General features: G+C 42.6%; 1 protein-coding gene and 1 long non-coding RNA gene across 5 annotated transcripts in view; one reads left to right on the forward strand and one right to left on the reverse strand.

Annotated features, from left to right (window-relative positions):
• LOC139277001 (fibronectin type III domain-containing protein 11-like) overlaps positions 1–17858 on the forward strand; it is a 117422-nt gene extending 99564 nt beyond the window's left edge. For all 4 annotated transcript variants that reach the window (XM_070895005.1, XM_070895004.1, XM_070895006.1 and 1 more), the window contains one exon: positions 16623–17858. In XM_070895005.1, the coding sequence (XP_070751106.1) occupies positions 16640–17572 (933 nt within the window). In that variant the 5' untranslated portion in view covers positions 16623–16639 and the 3' untranslated portion in view covers positions 17573–17858. The remainder of the gene's footprint in view (positions 1–16622) is intronic.
• Positions 3185–10218, reverse strand: LOC139277485 (uncharacterized). The gene is made up of 2 exons (XR_011596090.1): positions 8507–10218; positions 3185–4563 (listed from the first exon to the last, which is right to left on the reverse strand). It is a non-coding gene; the product is annotated as an uncharacterized lncRNA (long non-coding RNA).
• Positions 17859–21071: the final 3213 nt, after the last annotated feature.

Raw genomic sequence — 21071 nt, forward strand, 5'->3', positions numbered from 1 at the left:
TATAGATTGTAAATAGTTGGGGTCCCAGCACTGATCCCTGCGGCACCCTACTAGTTACTGATTGTCAACCTGAGAATGAACCATTTATCCCGACTCTCTGTTTTCTGTCAGTTAGCCAGTCCTCTTTCCATGCTAATATGTTACACCAACCCCGTGAACTTTATCTTGTGCAGTAACCTTTTATGTGGCACCTTGTCAAATGCCTTCTCCTTCTATTCCTTTTTTTCTCATGTGCTTATCCAGATTCCCATTAAAGGCATCTATGCTATTTGCCTCAACTACTCCATGAGGCAGTGAGGTCCACATTCTAACCACTCTCTGGTTAAAGATGTTTCTTCTGAATTCACTATTGGATTTATCAATGACTATCTCATGTTTATGACCCTTAGTTTTGAAAGTCAGGTTTCCGCTCATGCTAATGCTGATTCCAGAGTCTTAGGGGCCGATTTTCAGCAAGGCCTCTGCCCGCCCAAGTGCCGCCCAAAGTGCTGCCGATGGCCGCAGAGGTACCGGACGGTACTTTGGGTGGGATATTCATGAAGAAGTTCCCTCGAAGGTCGGCGGGTGGCAAGTGAAAGACGTACGCCGCCAATCTGGGCGACAGCAGGTGGGAGGTCTCATTCTCGGTGGCAGAGGCGCTTACCGCCCAAGTGCCACCGAGGATGGAGTCGGGCCCACGGAGGGTTGAAGATCTGAAAATAAAAATCACAAATAAAAAATGCAAAAACTATCCAAAGACCTTCAGGGGACCCCCATGCAGGTAAGTCGCTGTTAAAATTCAAGAAAAAAATGTTTACTTACCTTTTTTTCAGGTTCTTCATACTCACCGTGGGGGACAGGCCATCCTCCACACAGCGGTCCACCCCCGTTCTGCCGCCGACTCCCACCCGCAGAAATCTGGGAGCTCGGCGGGCGGGAGCTCAGTTGTGCCACTCGGCCGTCTGCTGATGTCAGCGGGCAGTTACCGGCGGCTCTCCCCTCCTGCCCGCTCCAGGCCACCCCGAAAGTGGCACTGGCCGTGTCATATCTTCAGAGAGCACAGCACACACAGCTCCTAACATGGCAGACAGCTCTTTCGGAAGCCCCCGGAAATCTGCCTGGTTCTGTTTATTATTAACCCTGCACTTGCAGTACACAATATGTCCAATCCACAGCGTGGAGCTACAAATATTACAAGCTTACAGACATTACACTTCTCCCTCCTGAATGAAGAAGCCATCATAACAAACATCATACATAACTTTCATGTTTATACATAACACAGAATATACATTTTTTTTTCCATATTTACAATATTAACTTTACCACTTGTTTTCTGTTTCGAAGAGGATACCTTCGCTCTCGAACAGAACATTCCAAACATGGTCTCGAATCTAAACTAATTCGAGGCTCATCCTGAGGAATGTTTTCCTCCACGGAATTTCCTTGATTTTCATTTCATATCACTCTAACTTCAGGCTCTTTGTTTTCCTGACTCAGACTCAGACTTTCATTCTGATTCTCTCCTGGATTTGTTTCCAGTACATTGGATTTAGGATTTGCTATTGGTGTATCAAAACTATCTGATGAGTCAGAAATAATTGAATCATTCCCACCTTCAACTCCTTCCATGTCTGTAGGTAAAATATGATCAATATGAAGAAACCTAACCTGTCTATTATCAAACATCTTTACCAAATATGTGCGAGGACCATATATCTTCACCACTCTTCCTGGTAACCACTTTAACCATTTATGGTGATGATTCTTCACTCTCACCTTTTGGTTTAATTTCACACTTCTCTCTTTTACTCTGCCTCTATAATGATTCTCTTTCTGTCTTAATTGTGTCTCTTCTACGGATTGTGCCAAATTTGGCTTTAACAACGAGCATCTGGTTCGTGGCTGTCGTTTGAGAAACAACTCTGCTGGTGTTCTACCAGTAGTTGTATGAGGAGTATTTCGATATGTAATCAAAAAATTAGCCAATTTGTGATCCAATGACAACTGCCGTTTCCTTGGATTTGGATCTATCGTTTGTTTTATGAAGGCACATTTTACAATTTGTACAGTGCGCTCTGCTGCACCATTCGAAGCAGGATGGTATGGTGGAACCTTGGTGTGTTTTATACCATTTTTGCTCGTGCAAATTCTTCTGAACAAAATTGTGGTCCATTATCTGAAACAATCTCTTCAGCGAGTCCAAATGAAGAAAATAATTTTCGTAAAATGTCCAATGTTTTACTTGTTGTTATTTTCCACATTGGAAACACCTCAACCCACTTTGAATGTCTATCAATCACAATGAACAATTGTTGTCCTTCTAACTCAGCAAAATCATTATGTAGCCTTTGCCACATCCTGGGAGGCCATTTCCATGGCTGTAATGGTACTGGTGGTGGTTGCTTGTTTACCGATTGACATGTCGTACACTGACTCACGATGTACTCTATATCTTTATCAAGACCTGGTCACCATAAATAACTGCATGCAAAACTCTTAGTCAAGCACATTCCCAGGTGCTGGTTATGGAGGTCTCCTAATAATTTGGACCTGAATTTATATGGTATAACCACTCTAGCACCCCCACATGATACAATCTTTATCGACTGATAATTCATTCCTATGATTGAAAAATGGATGTGTATCTTTGTCTGTTACCTGGTTTAGCCATCCATTTGCAATATACTCATACACCTTTGACATCACTGGGTCACGTTTGGTTGCTCTACCAATCTCTTCAGCTGTGACTGGCAGTTCATCAATGTATGAAAAATAAAACACTTCTTCCCTATCAGATGTAACTCGTGATGGGGAAGGCAATCTAGACATTGCATCAGCATTACTGTGATCAGCTGATCATCTGTATTCAATATCATATGTATATGCTAACAAAATCAAAGCCCATCTCTGCATTCGGGCTGCAGCTAATGTTGGAACCGGGGACCTTGGATGGAGGATTGTTGTCAGGGGCTTATGATCCGTAACGATGGTAAACTTACGACCATACAAGTATTTGTGAAATTTCTTGACCCCAAAAATTAATGCCAAAGCTTCCCTTTCAATTTGCGCATAATTACTCTCACTGGCACTGAGAGTGCGTGAAGCAAAAGCAATTGGTCTCTCCTCCCCACTAATTAATATGTTAATTCCTGGATTCTTTTACTTCAATCTGGTTCAGTAAAATTACTGAGTCGAATACCTCTTGTGCTTTGAACAAAGCAGTCTTTATTACCGGCCAGTAAGACCTATCAGACAGAAGATATACTCTCTGGATAGAGCGTACACACTCCCTACGGATAGGTGAAGTTACATCGTAAAGCGTTAACAGTTATACAGTTTTGAAATCAGATAACAAAATATAAATGGATTGACAGTCTAACTCAGTCACTCATTAGTCAATCTATATGAGATGTTCTTCTTGAAAGCTCAAGTATTGCCTCCAAATGTTTCAATCTAATGGTGTGACTATTTACTGAGACCTTGCAATTCTGCAGATGTATTTCATGTTACAATTATATATTATTGGCAGGATTAGTGACTTGAAACCTTGAGACAGACTGTTAGCTATGCTGATGTTGCACTATTTGCAATCTGACATTCTCCCAGCTATTCTTCCATGGCTTATACATTTTCATATATCCCGTTTACTTTACTGTCCTTAATTCCATATATTCCGTTCAGATATCCACATCCCCCCTTTTATCATTCTATGATAACATTTAGGATCATTCTATGAGTATTGCATTGTTGAGTAGTTCTCTAGTTTGTTGGATCATAACCCGGGAACCCTTGACCACAAGAGGGTCTGCTAACCTTGTCATTGCTTTACAGCAGAGGTTAAGGCAACCAACAATCAAACAGCAGGTAATTATTATGATGAGAACAATTGCCCCATGTATTAGATAGGATCTCCAAGATCCACCCAGAAACCAATCAAACCTGCTAAGTTCTTTTGCTGGTGTGGATAACTTTTTCACCTCCTTCCTTATGTGATCGGCAAGGTGGGTTATGTTTTCTGAACTATCAGGAATGTAAGTGCAACATTCAGATCCTATCAGGGCACACGTTCCCCCTTTCTCAGCTAACAGGTAATCGAGGGCCATTCAATTTTCTAATGCTACGGTCCTTATCGCTACCATTTCAGCTGTGATGCCCTCCAGAGCCTCAGCAGTGCGGTTAGCTACCTGTTCCAATATCGTTTCTTTGAATCCATCTAACAGTCTCAGTTAGGGTCAGGGGAACGGTGCGCAAAGGAATTCCCCCTTTAGAATGTATAGGGATATGTGAACACACCCAGCATCTAGTGAAGTGCCCTTTTTCCGCATAAACGTAAGACATATACAAAAAGGTGTTTACATGGAGCTCTCGCCTTTGTCTTCCTTCCCGTGCACCAAAACTGTCATATATCAACACTATTATGCAGACAGTAGCATACAGACACAGTCTCATCTTATAAATAGTCCAATTATTTAGCTGATAAAAAGAGTTCTGTTTTCACGTTTCCCTTCAGGTCTCCGTCAGTGTATTTGGTCAAACTGATCCTCCTTCAACTGCCTTGTTCAGCTATAGGGAGGAGGAGATCTGGAACAGAAACAGGAATTAGACTAACCAGCAAAATTTGTTTAAATGGTGATGAGCTTGCAGTGGTGCAGGTGAACCCAGGCATTTTTCCCCTCAACCTTGGCTGCAGTGGGGGTAGTGAGTGACACCTAAAAAGGCCCCTCCCATTGTGGCTCTAATCCCTTCCGAATCCATACTTCCCTGGTGCCACGAGGGACAATTCGGGTAAAACTGGGAGGTCGAGGTGAGCATCTTGAACCTGGTTGTGAACTAGTCGCAGAGCCTGAGTCAGAGAAAGAACATAGGTGGTCATCAGTCTAGCTGAGATCTCATATCTAGGAACAATTTCCCTCATTAACACCTTAACAACAGTCTGAGTCTTATTGTCCAGGTTAGGGTAGGCTTCAATCCATCTGCTAAACACATCTACTATTACTAACACATATCTGTAACACTGAACTTTTTGCAACTCAATGTAGTTCAACTAAAATGTCTCAAAGGGACCTTCGGGTAGGGGCGTTTTACCCCAATCACAGGGGACTCCCTTCCCTGGATTATGTTGCTGGCCAACCAGGCAACGACTACTGATGTTCTGGGTGAGCGCCTGGAGTTTAGGGTGCCACCAAGTAGCCAAAAGTGTATCACTTGTTGCCCTTGCTCCACAATGAGTAGCAAAATGCAGACATTCTATAACCCATGAGGCCAACTCGTCAGACATGCAAGTCTGTTCCGCGGGAGTGGTCCAGAGTTTAGAAACATTGTCATAAGTACATGCATAATATTTCCACAACAGTTTATCTTTTTCAGGAGCGTCCCCCTGTGCTTTTATAACATCTTGGATGGTTGGCATTGGTATTTCCGAGGCTAACTTATCCTTCGCAGGATTTTTAGTCTGACTCATAATTTTGGGCACTACCATCTGTTGGTCACGAGAGGCCTGTTTGGCCTCTTGGTACAATGGCAATGCGTTTGGGGAACATGAGGGCTTGCAACAAATCAGATACTAACTGTTTATGAGATATCTCATTCCCCTGTGAGGTTAGGAATCCCCTATTTTTCCATAATTGTCCGAAATCATGCGCCACCCCAAAGGCATACCTAGAGTCGGTATAGATATTGACTTTGAGATCTTTGGCCAAGATACAGGCTTGGGTGAGGGCGAATTGTTGAGCTTGTTGAGCAGAATAGGCGGTTTCAAAGTGGCAGATTCCAAGACCTGATTCTCCTGGTTTACTATGGCGTATCCTGAGATTCGTGTATCTTCTGGATTAATAGAAGTACTTCCGTCAACATACATAAACAATCATGACTGGGTTCTTCCTCATCTTTGGTTGGCTCAGTAAGAATACAGTCTGGATCTTCCATTGGTACATCAACTAAATCTTCCCTGACTGATGTGGCCTCTTAAATTAAAGATAAGCAATCATGACTGGGTTCTTCCTCATCTTGGGGTGGCTCAGTAAGAAAACAGGCCGGATTAATTGCAGTACAGTGCCGAAAAGTCAGTTTAGGATTGCCTGTGATTTCAGTGGGTTCTGTCGGATAGAGGGCCAGTCCACATTGCCCTGCACTGGGATCTCAATTAATGGGAGTATAACCCACTTGGGAGGGGTTCTCTGCCCACACATAGTCAGGTATGCCGGAGCCAGTATGATGCTGTAGAGTCGTTAAGACCTTCTCGGGGTCCCCATGAAATTTGCACATCCCGGCTGGTAGGGTCAGCCTCATCTATGGCCTTGCGTACCATAACTCCCAAATCTTTAGCATGGTGAGGGGCTAATACTTCACAAGCAATATGCGGTGCCATTGTTAGGGGCTGTTTCCACAGATTCTTATCCACTTCCACAAAATCTGCCTCTCTTTCCAGTCCAGTCACTCTAGCCCTTAATAGAATTCCCTTCATTTCCCCTTCGTGATCCTGATAAAAGTTCTGCAGGTCCTGATTCTTTCCACTGGGATCGTATGCTAGGGTCACGTGATAGGGTGCCTGCGGCAGGTCCAGAGACCACCACTGAGGGGTTCTAGTGGTATAATACTGCCGCTTAAGGGTTTCCTGTTTTACAATAATCCCATTATCTCCACACTCCAAATGCAACTGGAATTTGCAAAGGAGGTCTCTAGCCATCAAGTTACAGTCCAGATTGGTTGTGATAACAACTCGATGTTCCACCGATTCTTCCTGGTAACCCATTTTAACCGGTTCTGACACTGGGAATGTCGAGATTTGTCCCAGGAATCCTGAAAGTTCCTGTGTTTCAGTAGAAGCAGGGAGTTTAAGCTTTGATTGTACAGAAGACATGAAGGCTCCCGTATCTATCAAAAAGGGTTGCCACTCATTCAGAATGGGTTCGTCGTCCGGGGAGGATCCCTGCACAATCAAGCTGCGTAGTCAATCGGGGGACAATTGACCAAAGGGGTTGTTCTGGGAGAAGTTAGTGTAAGATCTTCCTCTCCCCCCTTGCCCCCCTCCTCTTCCTCCTCTTCCTTTTCCATGCTGACGGTAGGGGCAATTTTTATTCCAATGTCCTTCCTGCCCACAATTAAAACAGTCAATTCCTCTTACCCAGTCCTGGCCTCTTCCCATACCATGCCGGGGACAATAGGGAGGTTTATTAGCAGGGCTCGGGCCGTTTGGTTGTTTAGTATAACCGTATCCTTGCTTATCCATCCAATCCTGTATGCAACACTGCGGTTCTATTGATCCTTCCTCCCGAGATGGCTCTTCCTTTCTAGTCACGTATTCAGTCTTGACCCGGGTTGGGGGCGCACCTCCCCCCTCCCCTTTCTTTTTCTGCCAATAATATCTAACTGCCCTTTCCATCTGTCCGGATAGCGTGAGCAATCAAATAGTTGTTTGAAGATCACAGACATCTATAGAGAGGTGGTCTGCAGCTTGTTGTGCATCAGAGTTTGGCATTGGTCTGACAGGGAATTGGTGTCGGGACTTTGGGATCTTGGAAATCATTTCTAGGCCGGAGGATGTTTCAGAGCTGTCTGACTGCTTGACAGTTCTGTGTCTCGATCGGCGGGGGTGTTTGCTATGTCTTTCACAACTTGGACTGGTAGGTTGACTAGAAGATTTACGGGACTGTTTGTGATGTTGAGATATAGTTCTGCCCTTTCGAGTGTGAGATCTGGTCCTTTCGGCTGTATTGCTTGTAAACTGGGGATCCGAATCGCTATCAGAGGATGAGGAGTCAGTTTGGGTTTGTTGCTTTGGTGATATGTGGTTGTTCCTAACTCTTTTTTACTGGAGTGTTAGGTGGAGGGTGTTGGGAAGAGGACTGGAGCAAGAGGCCAGGGGGTGCGGGAGGCGCCGTTGGGCGCTGAGTCAGTGGCCACTCATCAATTTCATCATCAGCCTCGGTTAACACAAAGCCAGCCATTTTAACTTGTAGTTGATCAATACCTTTCTCAGAGGTCCCAGAGGATCTCTTAGCAAGTTTCTCGTGCGCACATTCATTCTTTTTTTTTTAAAGACGTCTACAGTTTTAACATGTGTTCCCTCTGTCAATGCAAGTCCTAATTTAATAGCATTTGTTTGCCAACTCGATAGAAGTGATGCATCTTTTAATTTCTGACAATAATGTCGCCAGGTTGCAATTACATTTTTTTTTTATCCCCTTTTCCTCGTCCCCTTCTCCAAATTAATCCCTGTGCTTTTTTTTTACCTCTACGCTTCTAGTGTCACTTAGAGGCCACTGGTCATCCCCTAATAATTTGTTCAGGGCTCCTGATAATTTTCTAAAGTCTTCAGCTCTTTCAGGGAATTCCTCACATAACTTTTGTAGCGGACTATCCGCATCCGTGGTTTTATCTAACTGATTACCCATTTTCACACTGCCCCTCGTATTACTGTGTCGCTACGCGTTCGTGTCGTCGTGCAATTTAAACAAACTTACAAATAGACACAGACTTTACAGAACTAACACGGACTTTAACTAACTCCAAATCTAACACTTACCCGCATCACCGCACGGTCCGCGTCGCCGCACGATCTTAATACTAAACTACCACGTCGCCTCGCAGTTCACGTCGCCTCGCAATCCGCGTTGCCTCGCAGTTCACGTCGCCGCGCAATCCGCGTCGACCCGTGGCTCGCGTCGCCGCGCGAGTTAAGATACTTTAACTTTACTTCAAACACTTACCCGCATCGCCGCACGGTCCGCATAGCCGCGCGATCTACAAAATAGACAAAGACTTCTAACACTTACCCGCATCACCGCACGGTCCGCATAGCCGCACGATCTACAAAATTACCCGCATCACCGCACGGTCCGCATAGCCGCGCGATCTACAAAATTACCCGCATCACCGCACGGTCCGCATAGCCGCACGATCTACAAAATTACCCGCATCACCGCACGGTCCGCATAGCCGCACGATCTACAAAATTACCCGCATCACCGCACGGTCCGCATAGCCGCGCGATCTTAATACTAAACTTAAAACTCTAAACACTTTAAGACTTACAGACTTACTGCCATTAGCACTGACTTTCGCGATTCGCGTTGCTGCGCCTCTGCGTCACTACGCGTCGGCGTCACTGCGCGTTTACGTCACCGCGCGTCTACGTCACTGCGCGTTTACGTCGCTGCGCGTTCGCTTCGGCCCTACTTTCCGAGTTGCTGCGGGGGTTTTTTTTTAAATTCAATCAGAGCCTAGACGGGCCAAGTGATATACAAGGTCGACGTCGTACCTGAGTTGAACACCTATCCTCTATTTAAATCCCCATTTTATTCCCTGTGAGCCTAATTTTCTAATTTTGATTTCTTATGAGCCTCAATTAATTTCTTTTAGTCTCCAAATTTCCCTATCCTTTCGCGTTACTGCGCAGTTTAAATTCAATCAGTCAATGAAAGCCCTAATTTAATGGAGTTTTTCTGCCAACTGGACAGGAGTGATTTTATATTTTTCATAATTTAAAATCTCAGAACATTTTTTTTTTTCTTTCAGCACCTATTTAGTACGTTACTTTTTTTTTATAACTAGAGAGAAGTCTGGCACGTAGGCTGTGGACTGCTTTTCGTTATCTCAATTGTTCCAGCCTCAAGGTCGTGTTATTTAATATAATTTTTTTTTAAATCCTTTTAAATCCATCTCAGTTGTTTTGCTGTGCCTTCTCTGAATGTTTTCTTTCAACAAGTTTTTCTTTTTTTTAACCACCGGGACCATGTAATTTTTTCTCTTTTTAACAAATCTATCCTTTGGGCATTTCCTGGCTCCGCAACTTATCATCCGAATATACGTAATTCAATAAGGTTCACACTCTTAAACTTCCCACATACAGGACAACACTACGAAGGGTTAAAACAAACTTTCATTCTGTTTGAGATAAAACAAACCACAACTCCCCGGCTTTTTTTTTTACAGTAAAAGTCACAGAAGCATTTCTCATTTAAACAGACATTCACAAGAGTCTCTTTTCTTTCCTATTAATTTTTTTTGGATCCATGATTGATCATCTATCCCTATCTAGCTCTAACTATCTTTCCCTTTCCAAGTCGCCGCTTGGTTTGCGTCATCGCACAATTTCCCTATCTCTATCCCTATTCTAAGTTTGAAAGGTATTCACCAGATTGTCCTGGATCTCGTTCAGACACTACCTGAGAACCAGCGAGTGGCTAAACTTTCCTCAGACTTTTGAAACCGGGGGAAACTGGAGCAGTATTGAAATCATACTCACTCCAGTGGCCATTTTCCCCTCGTCTCGTCCAAGGCTAGTCTGGCTCTTAATTCGCAAGTTTTCGGCAGTCGTCCGTTGAGATCCCACTTCTGACACCAAATGTTAATTCCTGGATTCTTTTACTTCAATCTGGTTCAGTAAAATTACTGAGTCGAATACCTCTTGTGCTTTGAACAAAGCAGTCTTTATTACCGGCCAGTAAGACCTATCAGACAGAAGATATACTCTCTGGATAGAGCGTACACACTCCCTACGGATAGGTGAAGTTACATCGTAAAGCGTTAACAGTTATACAGTTTTGAAATCAGATAACAAAATATAAATGGATTGACAGTCTAACTCAGTCACTCATTAGTCAATCTATATGAGATGTTCTTCTTGAAAGCTCAAGTATTGCCTCCAAATGTTTCAATCTAATGGTGTGACTATTTACTGAGACCTTGCAATTCTGCAGATGTATTTCATGTTACAATTATATATTATTGGCAGGATTAGTGACTTGAAACCTTGAGACAGACTGTTAGCTATGCTGATGTTGCACTATTTGCAATCTGACATTCTCCCAGCTATTCTTCCATGGCTTATACATTTTCATATATCCCGTTTACTTTACTGTCCTTAATTCCATATATTCCGTTCAGATATCCACATATACATGAGTGATTACCGCCCCAACTCCATGCAGAGAGGCATCACATGCTAGCTTAATCTCCTTAGATATGTCATAGTGAACTAACATGGTGCTCTCTACCAATTTGCTTTTATACTCCTTGAATGCTGTATTGCATTCTTTTGACCACTTCCACTGGACCAATTTTTTCAAAAGTTCATTCAGTGGATGTAATACTGTAGCCAAATTTGATTTGAACTACTATGGGAAGTTCCTAAGACCCAAGAATGAACGAAGTTCAGTGACATTCCTGGGAGTGGGTGCATTTCTAATTGCATCCAATTTTTCCATGGTTGGATGTAAACCAGCTTTGTCTACTCTGTACCCTAAGTACTCCACTGAGTTTTTAAATAACTCACACTTACAAGCAGGCACTTATACTCTGTGCTTCTCTAGCCGTTTGAGGACTTAGTTCAATATGTTATTATGAATTTGACTATTTGGTGCTGAAATTAGTATGTCATCCAAATAACATACTACCCCTTCAATACCTTGCAAAATCTGGTTCATCACCCCTTGGAATATGGCAAGGGCGGAAGACACTCCAAACGGTAGCCTATTAAATTGGTATAGGCCTAGATAAGCATTTATAGTCAAACATGACTTGGACTCCTCATCTAGTTCAAGATGTAAGTAGGCATTCGTAAGATCCAGTTTTGAGAAGATCTGACCACCTGTCAGTGTTGTGAACAAATCTTCTATATTCGGCAATGTATTGGGGACATTACCCTCTAGAACTTGGTTTACGGTTACTTTATAATCACCACACAATCGTACCTTACCATCAGACTTAGGTACAACAACAATGGGTGTAGCCCAATTACATCAATCTATTTTACAAATAATGTTCTCAGTCTCTAGTCTTTTGAGTTCTTGCTCAACTTTCTCCTTGAGTGCATAGGTACAGAATGTGGCTTATAGTAAACCGATCTAGCGTCCTTCTGTACCCTGACACTCGCCTTGAAGCCTTGGATCGGACTGCCCGTTTCGCAGAACACCTTCGGATACTTCTTGATAACCTCATCCATTGATGAAAATCTCGCTTCCACACAGAAAATCTTACTCCAATCCAGCTTCAGTGAGCTCAACCAATTTCTTCCTAGTAAGGCAGACTTGTCTCCTTTCACTACTATTAGAGGCAAGTTCTGAAATTAATCTTTATATTTCACCGGTACGGTGCTATGACCTACCACAGAAATGTTCTCTCCCGAGTAGCCTCAGAGCTCTATCTTGGATTTCTCCAGTTGGAAATCACGCAATTTGTCGAGGTGCAGTGACTCCGGTACTACACTCACGGATGCACCCGTGTCAATTTCCATTGGTATCTTGAATCGCGCAACATCTATGTGGATTTTGATGCTTTCCGAATCGCTGTCCATTAACCTTGTGCTCTTGATGATGTGTAACTCTAACATCTCCTCGTCCTGTTGTTGTTCTTCCATGCTATGTAGTCTTTTAGGATTTCTACCCATAGCTTTGAACGCTGGACTCATAGCTTTGAAAGCTGGTTTACCCTTCAGTCGGCATGCCTCCGCAAGATGCCTGGTCTTTCTGCAGAAGAAACACTCTGCCTTTACGTATGGACAATTTTGAGCAATGTGTTGTCCCAGGCACCTATAGCATGACTTCAATGCTATATTAGAATTTCCAGTTTCTGAGACTTTGGGCCATACCCGTCTTTTACTTTGAACCTGCAGGTGATTTACCTCGGTTGACTGACGACCGTAATTATTATTTAATTCTCGGGAATATTGTTCAGACTTGTCCATCAACCTCGCTGTCCGACATGCAATCTCAAAAGTCAAGTCATCCGTCATCAATAACTTCCTTCTGATCGCATCATTTTTCACCCCACAAACAAAATGATCCTGTAATGCTCGGTTTTGAAAGTTTCCAAAATTACAGTGCATCGATTGCTTTTTTAATGCTATGATGTAATCACTGATACTTCCATCAGCTTTTTGATTCCGAATCCCGAAACGATAGCTTTCAGCAATTTTTAATGGTTTGGGGTTATAGTGCTGCTCCAGCTTCGTTAAAATCTCTTTAAGCGTTGTGTCCTTTGGCTCATCAGGCACAAGCAGATTTACAAGGGTTTCATATAATGCCGGACCCGCCTCCGATAAGAAGATCGCTTTCTTACGTTGCAACACAGCCAGGTTCTGGACTGCATTATCTGGAACTTCGAATATGTTATTTGCAGTGAAATACATTTCTAGCCGATCCACATACGCTTTAAAACATTCCCGATCATGTCTATATTACCCCAAATGTCCGATTACACCTGCCATTTTAATCTCTAGCTGTTCACACCGTGTGCTGTATTTTACTTCGGATTTTTTTCCAAAGACAGAAACTTCCAAAATCTCTCTGTCGGCTGGCTGAATCCTTCACCAACAAAATTTAAGCTTTAAATCATCTGAAAAATCCCATCTCAATCGCCAAATGTGATATATTCACAGAGCACAGCACACACAGCTCCTAACATGGCAGGCAGCTCTCTCGGAAGCCTCTGGAAATCTGCCTGGTTCTGTTTATTATTAACCCTGCACTTGCAGTGCACAATACGTCCACATCAACAGTGTGGAGCTACAAACATGACAAGCTTACAGACATTACAGGGCGGATCTGCAGGAGGAATGTCAGCGGGTGTGGTTGGCAGTCGGTGCCAGCGGGCGGTGGGCTGCTGAAAATCGGCCCCTTATATTGTACAGAGGGAGAATCACAGATATTTTTTGAAGTCAGTAACAAATTTCTGGCTTTAGATATTGTTTATAATTCACTTTTTCACTGTTCATAAATCAAACTGTTTTGTCATATCACCCTATGCACAATGCACATCTAGCTATTTGCAGCACAATCCTGCCAATCCCTGTAGATTGAATAAAGATGGAAATTTGTTTTAGCTTGTTTGAGTGTAGTTCAGATTTTAAAATCTATTTTATTTTTCTCCAGTCAGTCAGAGATGCAGAACCACATGATGGACCCATAATGCATCGCTTCCTGTGACAATGAACAGGACTCACCTGTGAAAAAACATTGTGATCCTTATCTTCATATACCGCCATTTTTGAAATCTAACTTTGACCCAATATATTAGAATTAGTTCCTTATTGATAAAGTTGATTTTCACTAAAAGATAATTAAATAAACTACTTTAAATAATGCAATTATAGATGGTACATATACTGCTGTGCCTCTACTAAATCAATTATTTGATTTCAATAATAGAATACGCTGAAGACCAAATGATACATTTTTTTCCTTCCTCTTCTGTAGACACTGTCCCTCGCTGCAGTACCGCTCCATGCGGACCACCAGCCCTTCGGTACCTTGCTCAAGTAGCCACTTTTTACTTATGAGCCTACACAATGAATGCTGGCAGGCTATGTGAACACGAAGGCATCATAACCAATGAAGCAGGCAGACAATGGAAGATGAAATTTAATACAGATATATGCAAGAAAAAATAGGGAACATAATAAATTGTTTTAGACTAGCTAGGGGGCGAGGCTGAAAGCGATCTGGGAATGATGGTAACTACAACACCGACCATGTCGAGTTGTTGCAAACCAACAATTAACAAAGCAAACAGAATACTGAGTTATATTCTCAAACTAGTAGAGTATAAGCCTTAGACCATCATGCTGAAGTTGTATAGTGCTCAGATAAGGCTGTACTTTGAATAGCAAGCAGTGCACAAGCCTTTGAAGCGGTGCAGAGAGGGACCAAGAACCCGATCGCCAGTGTTACAGAATAGAACTCTGAAGGAAGATTTAGAAAAATTTGGACACTTCGGGCTGGATTTTTGGCTTTGTTCATTTTGGGGTGGTAAAGGTGGTAGGGCGGTCCTGATAGCGCTCAGTCAGTAAAATTGGGCAGCTGGTCTGCGGTGGAGCGCTAAGCGAGCCATTCCACACCTCTCTTAGGGCACTAGGCCAGCTGAGCTTGCAAAAACCCAAGCTAAACAGCTGGCCTAGGAGCTGAAACCTGAAAGAAAAACACAAAAAACATTCCCAATAAGTAACTCTTGCCACCACAACATAAATCGCAAAAAAAAAACCAATCACGTTTACCTGAAGTGGACATTATTTACCTCACTGCTGCCGCTACAGCTCGGACTGCCCGCTGTCACAGGTGGTCCCAGCACGGCGCTCTACGGAGCGCTATGGATCGGGTGAGAGCTGAAGGTCCAGCCGGTGTGGCAACCAGGGGAGTGCACACCGGCTCACCTAGTCCCGGTGATAATGCTCCACGCCCCGCCGAAACCAACACTGAAAACCCTGACGGGCGCTGGGAGCTGGCCGCCTGCACGGAAGTGCTTACTGCCGCCATTTCCGCCCCTCCAGGGTGAAAACAGAAGCGGCAACTGGTGGAAAATCCAGCTTTGATTGGAGGCAAGGGAGTAGGCAATGAGAGAAAAAAAAATGGTCAATGGAATACAGACGGTTAATCTTGGCCACTGTTTCAAGTTAAATCATAACTTTAGGACAAGAGGACATGGTACAAACTGGTAAAAGACATATTCAGGAATTATCACAGATAGAATCACAGATGGTTACAGCACGGAAGGCGGCCAAGAGCACTTCAGCTAGTCCCACTCCCCCACCCATTCCCTGTAACCCTGCAAATTTCTTTCCTTCAGGAACTTATCCAACTCCCTTTTGAAAGCCATGATTGAATCTGCCTCCACCTGCCTTTCAGGCAGTGCATTCCAGATCCTAACCTCTCGCTGCATAAAAAAGTTTTTCTTCGTGTCGCCTTTGGTTCTTTTGCCAAACATCTTAAATCTGTGTCCAGACCCCTTATGATTCTGACTACCTTTATTAATTCTCCTCTCACTCTTCTCTGCTCTAAGGAGAAAAACCCCAGCTTCTCCAGTCTATCCATGTATCTGAAGTCCCTCATCTCTGGAATCATTCTCGTAAATCTTTTCTGCACCCTCTCTAATGCCTTTAAATCCTTCCTAAAGTGCGGTGCCCAGAATTGGACACAGTACTCCAGTTGAGGCCAAGCCAGTGTTTTATAGAGGTTCATCATAATTTCCACACTTTTGTACTCTATACCTCTATTCATAAAGCCTAGGATCCCGTAAGCTTTTTTAACCGCTTTCTCAACCTGCCCTGCCACCTTCAACAATTTGTGCACATATACCCAGAGGTCTCTCTGTTCATGCACCCCCTTTAGGATTGTACCCTTTAGTTTATATTGCCTCTCCTCATTCTTTCTACCAAAATGTATCACCTCGCACTTTTCTGCGTTAAATTACATCTGCAACGTGTCTGCCCATTCCACCAGCCTGTCTATGTCTTTTTGAAGTCTATCACTATACACCTCACTATTCACTATACTTCCACGTTTTGTGTCATCCACAAATTTTGAAATTGTGCCCTGTATACTCACATCCAACAGGAAGCATGCTTCACACAAAGTGATTAATTCTGGGTAGGGTAGTGGAGGCAAAAACTCTGGAATCATTTAAGAAACTGTTAGATACTGTAACTGAGGATTGTAGGTGGAAGAGTGATGTAGATGTACTAATCTTTGCGATCTTTAGGAGGGGAGTGAAACTGGGAGGTATAGGCCTACATACAGACACCATTGCTGACTGGGATAATGAAGACAATCAATACTAATTAGAACGGATATTTTATTAAAATAACCATGATCCTGTTTGTAATGTTTTGGGTACTTATATTGCTGATATTTTGCCTTACTATTCAGTAATGTAGAAGAAAAGGATGATGGCTTTACACAGCGATCAACCCACACCGAAGAAAGAGACTGTACGAGTTAATGAATGTGGGATCCTTGGTGATGCCTGGAGGAAATACGTAGACAGAAAAAATATTGTTCTGCAGTTTCTTGGAAACAATTTAAACACAGACATCTTGAAGCACTATGAAACGAGACTGGAACTTTTGAAAAAATGCTCTTATTACATAGATGTATTACCAAAGCACTTGGCATCAGGAGACCAACACTTATTTCAGCCCAATGTACTCTACCAGCTGATTGATCCATGCAAATTTCTCAGGATGAAAAAAATAGGAACTACTCAGGTCAAAATCCAGCTTCTGCTGCTAAAGGAATACCTCGGTGAACTGAAATATGGACGCGAAGAGTTGAAGGTCATTGCTAAGATATCAGATGTAACACTGTTTCTTTTACATTGGAACACTACCTGTTCTAGACTTGGACAGCTCTTCAATACATTAAAAAATTTCATATCAGTTCTTGTGCCTGGCAAACTTTATGTGAAGCATCATTTAATGAGTGATGCAAAGTCGAACAAAATACCTCAACTCAGAGTGGTTCTGAGAACCAAGATGCCTGTACTGTTTGATCGCAAAGAATCAACTGCTTATCACAATTCAGTGGAGTTGAAATGGTTGGACCTTGGAGACGAGGCTCATCACGAACTATACGAACTCAAATACAAACTCCTGGAGCCTCGCTATTGCTCTGAGAAGAACCAGTTTGGAGTGATTTCTGTAGAATCAAGCAGTATTGAGATTGTAAATTTGCTCGCTGATAGTTCATATGAATTTACAATTAGCCGAGCAGAGAATTACACATTTGTTTACTCAGCGTGGTGTGACATCATGACCCTGAAAACAAAAGCATCAAAACACCTGCAGTATGTGAGCAACAAAACATGCAGCTTCACATAGATTTCCACATTATTGCAAAAGGAATTCTCAGTCAATAGATGTTGAAATATTTTAGCAACTTCAGCTCTGCCTGAACTTCCATTCACGAATATAGTATACAATATTAGATGAAGATACACAAGTTTAGAAATAAAACAAATAGCAAAGGACAATAGCAACTACAAAAGCAAGAGATTCAGCCCATTATCAGTATATTTAGCTTTGTGTTGCGTAAATTTTCCTTGTGTTCATCATCTACATAAACACTTAAAACACACTGACATCACAAATATCTATTAACGCACTCATTCCTGGGGCCTATCACTTTGAAAATACCAACCATTCCTCAAATTTCACACGAGGACATTGATGGCTATCTTCATTTTAGCTATAAATAAACTCTTCTATTGATAAAGAAGCAATTTAAAAAGCTGGATTGTGTTAAAAGTACGGCACAGGTTTCCATATTAAACTTACTTTGTATGTAAGTTTTTAAAAAGGGGAATGTGCTTCTAAAGCGATACAGTATCATCCTAATTGATTTATATATTTTGCATTTATTTATTTTCTTCCCTTAACTAGATTTCTCTATTTACAGCTTATTCCCAGACCAAGTGTATTATTCCCAGTCTGTTCCGAGGCATTCGGCAATTCTGCCCTCCAAAGGCTTCTCAGGAAGTGCACAAGAGAATCCCGATATAACTCACTTGGTTTCTTTCCCTCCCTACTGTGGAGATCCATTTCAATCCAACTCATCACCTCCTCTGTAGGGTGTGTCGAAAAGCGAGTGCAGGATATGTAAGGATTATGGGTGCAAACCTACATCCCACCACCCTGTGGAACAGTACACTAGAGGACCTCTGCACCTCAGTCTACATTTAAACTGGTTAATGGCTCAGTGTTAGTCAAGTTTTGTCACTACAGGCCTTTGAGAACTGAAAGAGTAATGTTTATTAGGGCTTAATCTCAAAGTTGGACCTCTTGTCAGCAACAGTGGTGCTTTCACAAGAATAAACAAAGAAGTGCATCACAACAAGTGACTTGTAATAATGGAATGATGCTTAATAAATCAAATACATTTCTGTACAATTAATTTTCAAAAGGTTTTTATTGCATAAATTGCTGTGCAACTTTCTGTAGATTATAAAGTAACTTCATCCAGACTGTAATACCATCCTCCACGTTACATTCCTCCTTCTACAAAGGCAGCCAACTCTTTCTGGGATACAGCTTGAAGAAGACCAGCAGCCCTCTGATATTATGTCTCACCCACGTGGACATTCTTCACGAGTAACCTGTGCTGCGAATGTCAACGTGCCAATTGAAGGTGTGAATGTGGCTCTCCCATGTTTAAATGCCACTGCGAGGGAGTGTGTGTGTGGGGGGTGGGGGGGTCATCACAGTTCAGGCCAATTTTGTCTTCACCAAATGTGCACCAGGGAGTCACTGAATATTGATTGGCTAATTTCTCTTCTCCCCTGGGGACACTTGTAGCATCCTTACTACAGCCTCAGTGAGAGAGGCAGGAAAGGAGGGAAGGAGTGAAGGAGTGAAAGATGGAAGGAGGGAAGGAAGATATTTTATTTATAGAACGCCACTTTTCCTCACAATAGGATAATAGGAATTGCTAGACAAAAAAAGACCAAGACCCATCTAGTACCTTCTACAATTCTGGTAGTCGCATGATACAATGATAATGGAGTTGTTAACTAATCATGGCAATCAATATCTATCAATTAGTCTACAAATGACACAAGAAAAACCCTAGTGGTGGAACCATCGGTCCAAAGTCACCCAAGCATGTCACATTTGCATGTCTCAAATTACTCTCATACTCTATCCTGAAATGTTATTTTCTGAAATAAATGTATCTAGTATTCATTTGAATACATCAATATTAACTGCTTCCATCATCTCCCTAGAGAGTCCATTCCACATTGTGACCACTTGCTCACTGAAATATTGGGCCTGAAATTCCGATCGAGATCGTCCCGCGGGCAATCGACTGAAAAAGTTAAAAATGATGCGCACCTACTTGTTCCTGCTGCGCCCGTTCGAACTTCCGAACCTGAAGCCTTCACTCCTGCGCATCGGAGCACATGCACGTCAGGACATGCGCAGGGTTGGAGCTGTAGTCACGTGGCTCTGGGCAGCCAATCAAGGTACAGTATTTTCTCATTCATAATAATGGGAAGTTGGAGTTCCCATTGTTATGAATGAGAAACTCCCCCAAACACACAAAACACTAATAAAAAATAGAAAAATACACAACATATTTAAGAATCATTTAAATTAAAAATCTTATAAAAATAATATTTTCATGACTTTTTTTAAAGATGCCTTAAAATAAACTTACTGTAGTGGGGAGGGCTTTTTAACAATAAAATGTGTTTTTATAACTTTATTTTAAAATGTTGTGTGTATTTTTAAATACTTGCGCCTGTAAAAGTAGGCTATACGCCTGCTTTTTCAGGTGCAAGATTTTTGAGGACATTTGCAGGACAGGATATGCGTAAATATCGGAAATCTTGCCCTACAAGTGTTCTCGCTCCCGATACGCGTGAGTCAGTCAAGTCAGAAACCTAACAGATCGGAAAAGCCGGTTTTCAGTGCATGCTTTGTATGGACCCGGGATATCGGAATTTCAGGGCCATTATTTCCTTAGATTACGTCTGAATTTACCTATCTTCAAGAATCAGCCACATCCTCTGGTTCTATGACGTTCCAAAGCACTTCACCAATGAATTACTTTTGCAGTGAAGTCACTGTTGTTTTATAGGCAAACACGACAGCCAATTTGCACATAGCAAAGTCCCACAAACAGCAATAAAACAAATAACAAGGGTTGGTCGTGTTGGCTGAGGAAGGAATGTTGGCCACGATGCCAGATTAACTTCCTGCTCTTCTTTGAAAAGTAACAGGATCTTTTACACCCATCCAAACAGGCAGAAGGGGAGAATTAACTTCTAATCTGAAAGACTGCAGCTCGGACAATACCTCTCTCCCTCAGCATGGAATTGAAGCATCAACCCAGATTATGCCAGTGTCACATTTCAGGATTTTTTTTTTTTTATATCAAAAGATTTTGGGAAAACAAAAATGTCATTTAAAGTTTATTAAAAAAATCAACTGTATTTGTGCAAGTTTTTAAAAAATATATAAAGAGACAAAAAGCAGCTAAAATGCTAATAAGTTCTGATCTTGCCTTTCCAAAAGGCTCGCCAGCGCCTCTGGGAGGTGGTAACTGGGCGATAAGGGCTTTTCGCCCAGGGACAGGTGGCGGAAGCGACCCTCCCGGAATTGCCCGTGGGATAGTGGTGGCGGAAACAGCTTTGTGTCACGCCCCATAGTTTTCACCCCGGGCGGCAACGCACACGGCGATGACGTCATCGCTGTGCGTATCGACCCCTTTACGCCCCGCGGGGGAAATTGCCCCGCCAGAGAGAGGTTGGCACGGGGTGATGCAAGTCGCAAAGCTGTGGCAGCTGAGGCGCCCTTAAAGGGGAGGGTCTAGCGCCGT

Source organism: Pristiophorus japonicus, chromosome 12 (assembly GCF_044704955.1).
Source record: "Pristiophorus japonicus isolate sPriJap1 chromosome 12, sPriJap1.hap1, whole genome shotgun sequence".
NCBI classification, from domain to species: domain Eukaryota; kingdom Metazoa; phylum Chordata; class Chondrichthyes; family Pristiophoridae; genus Pristiophorus; species Pristiophorus japonicus.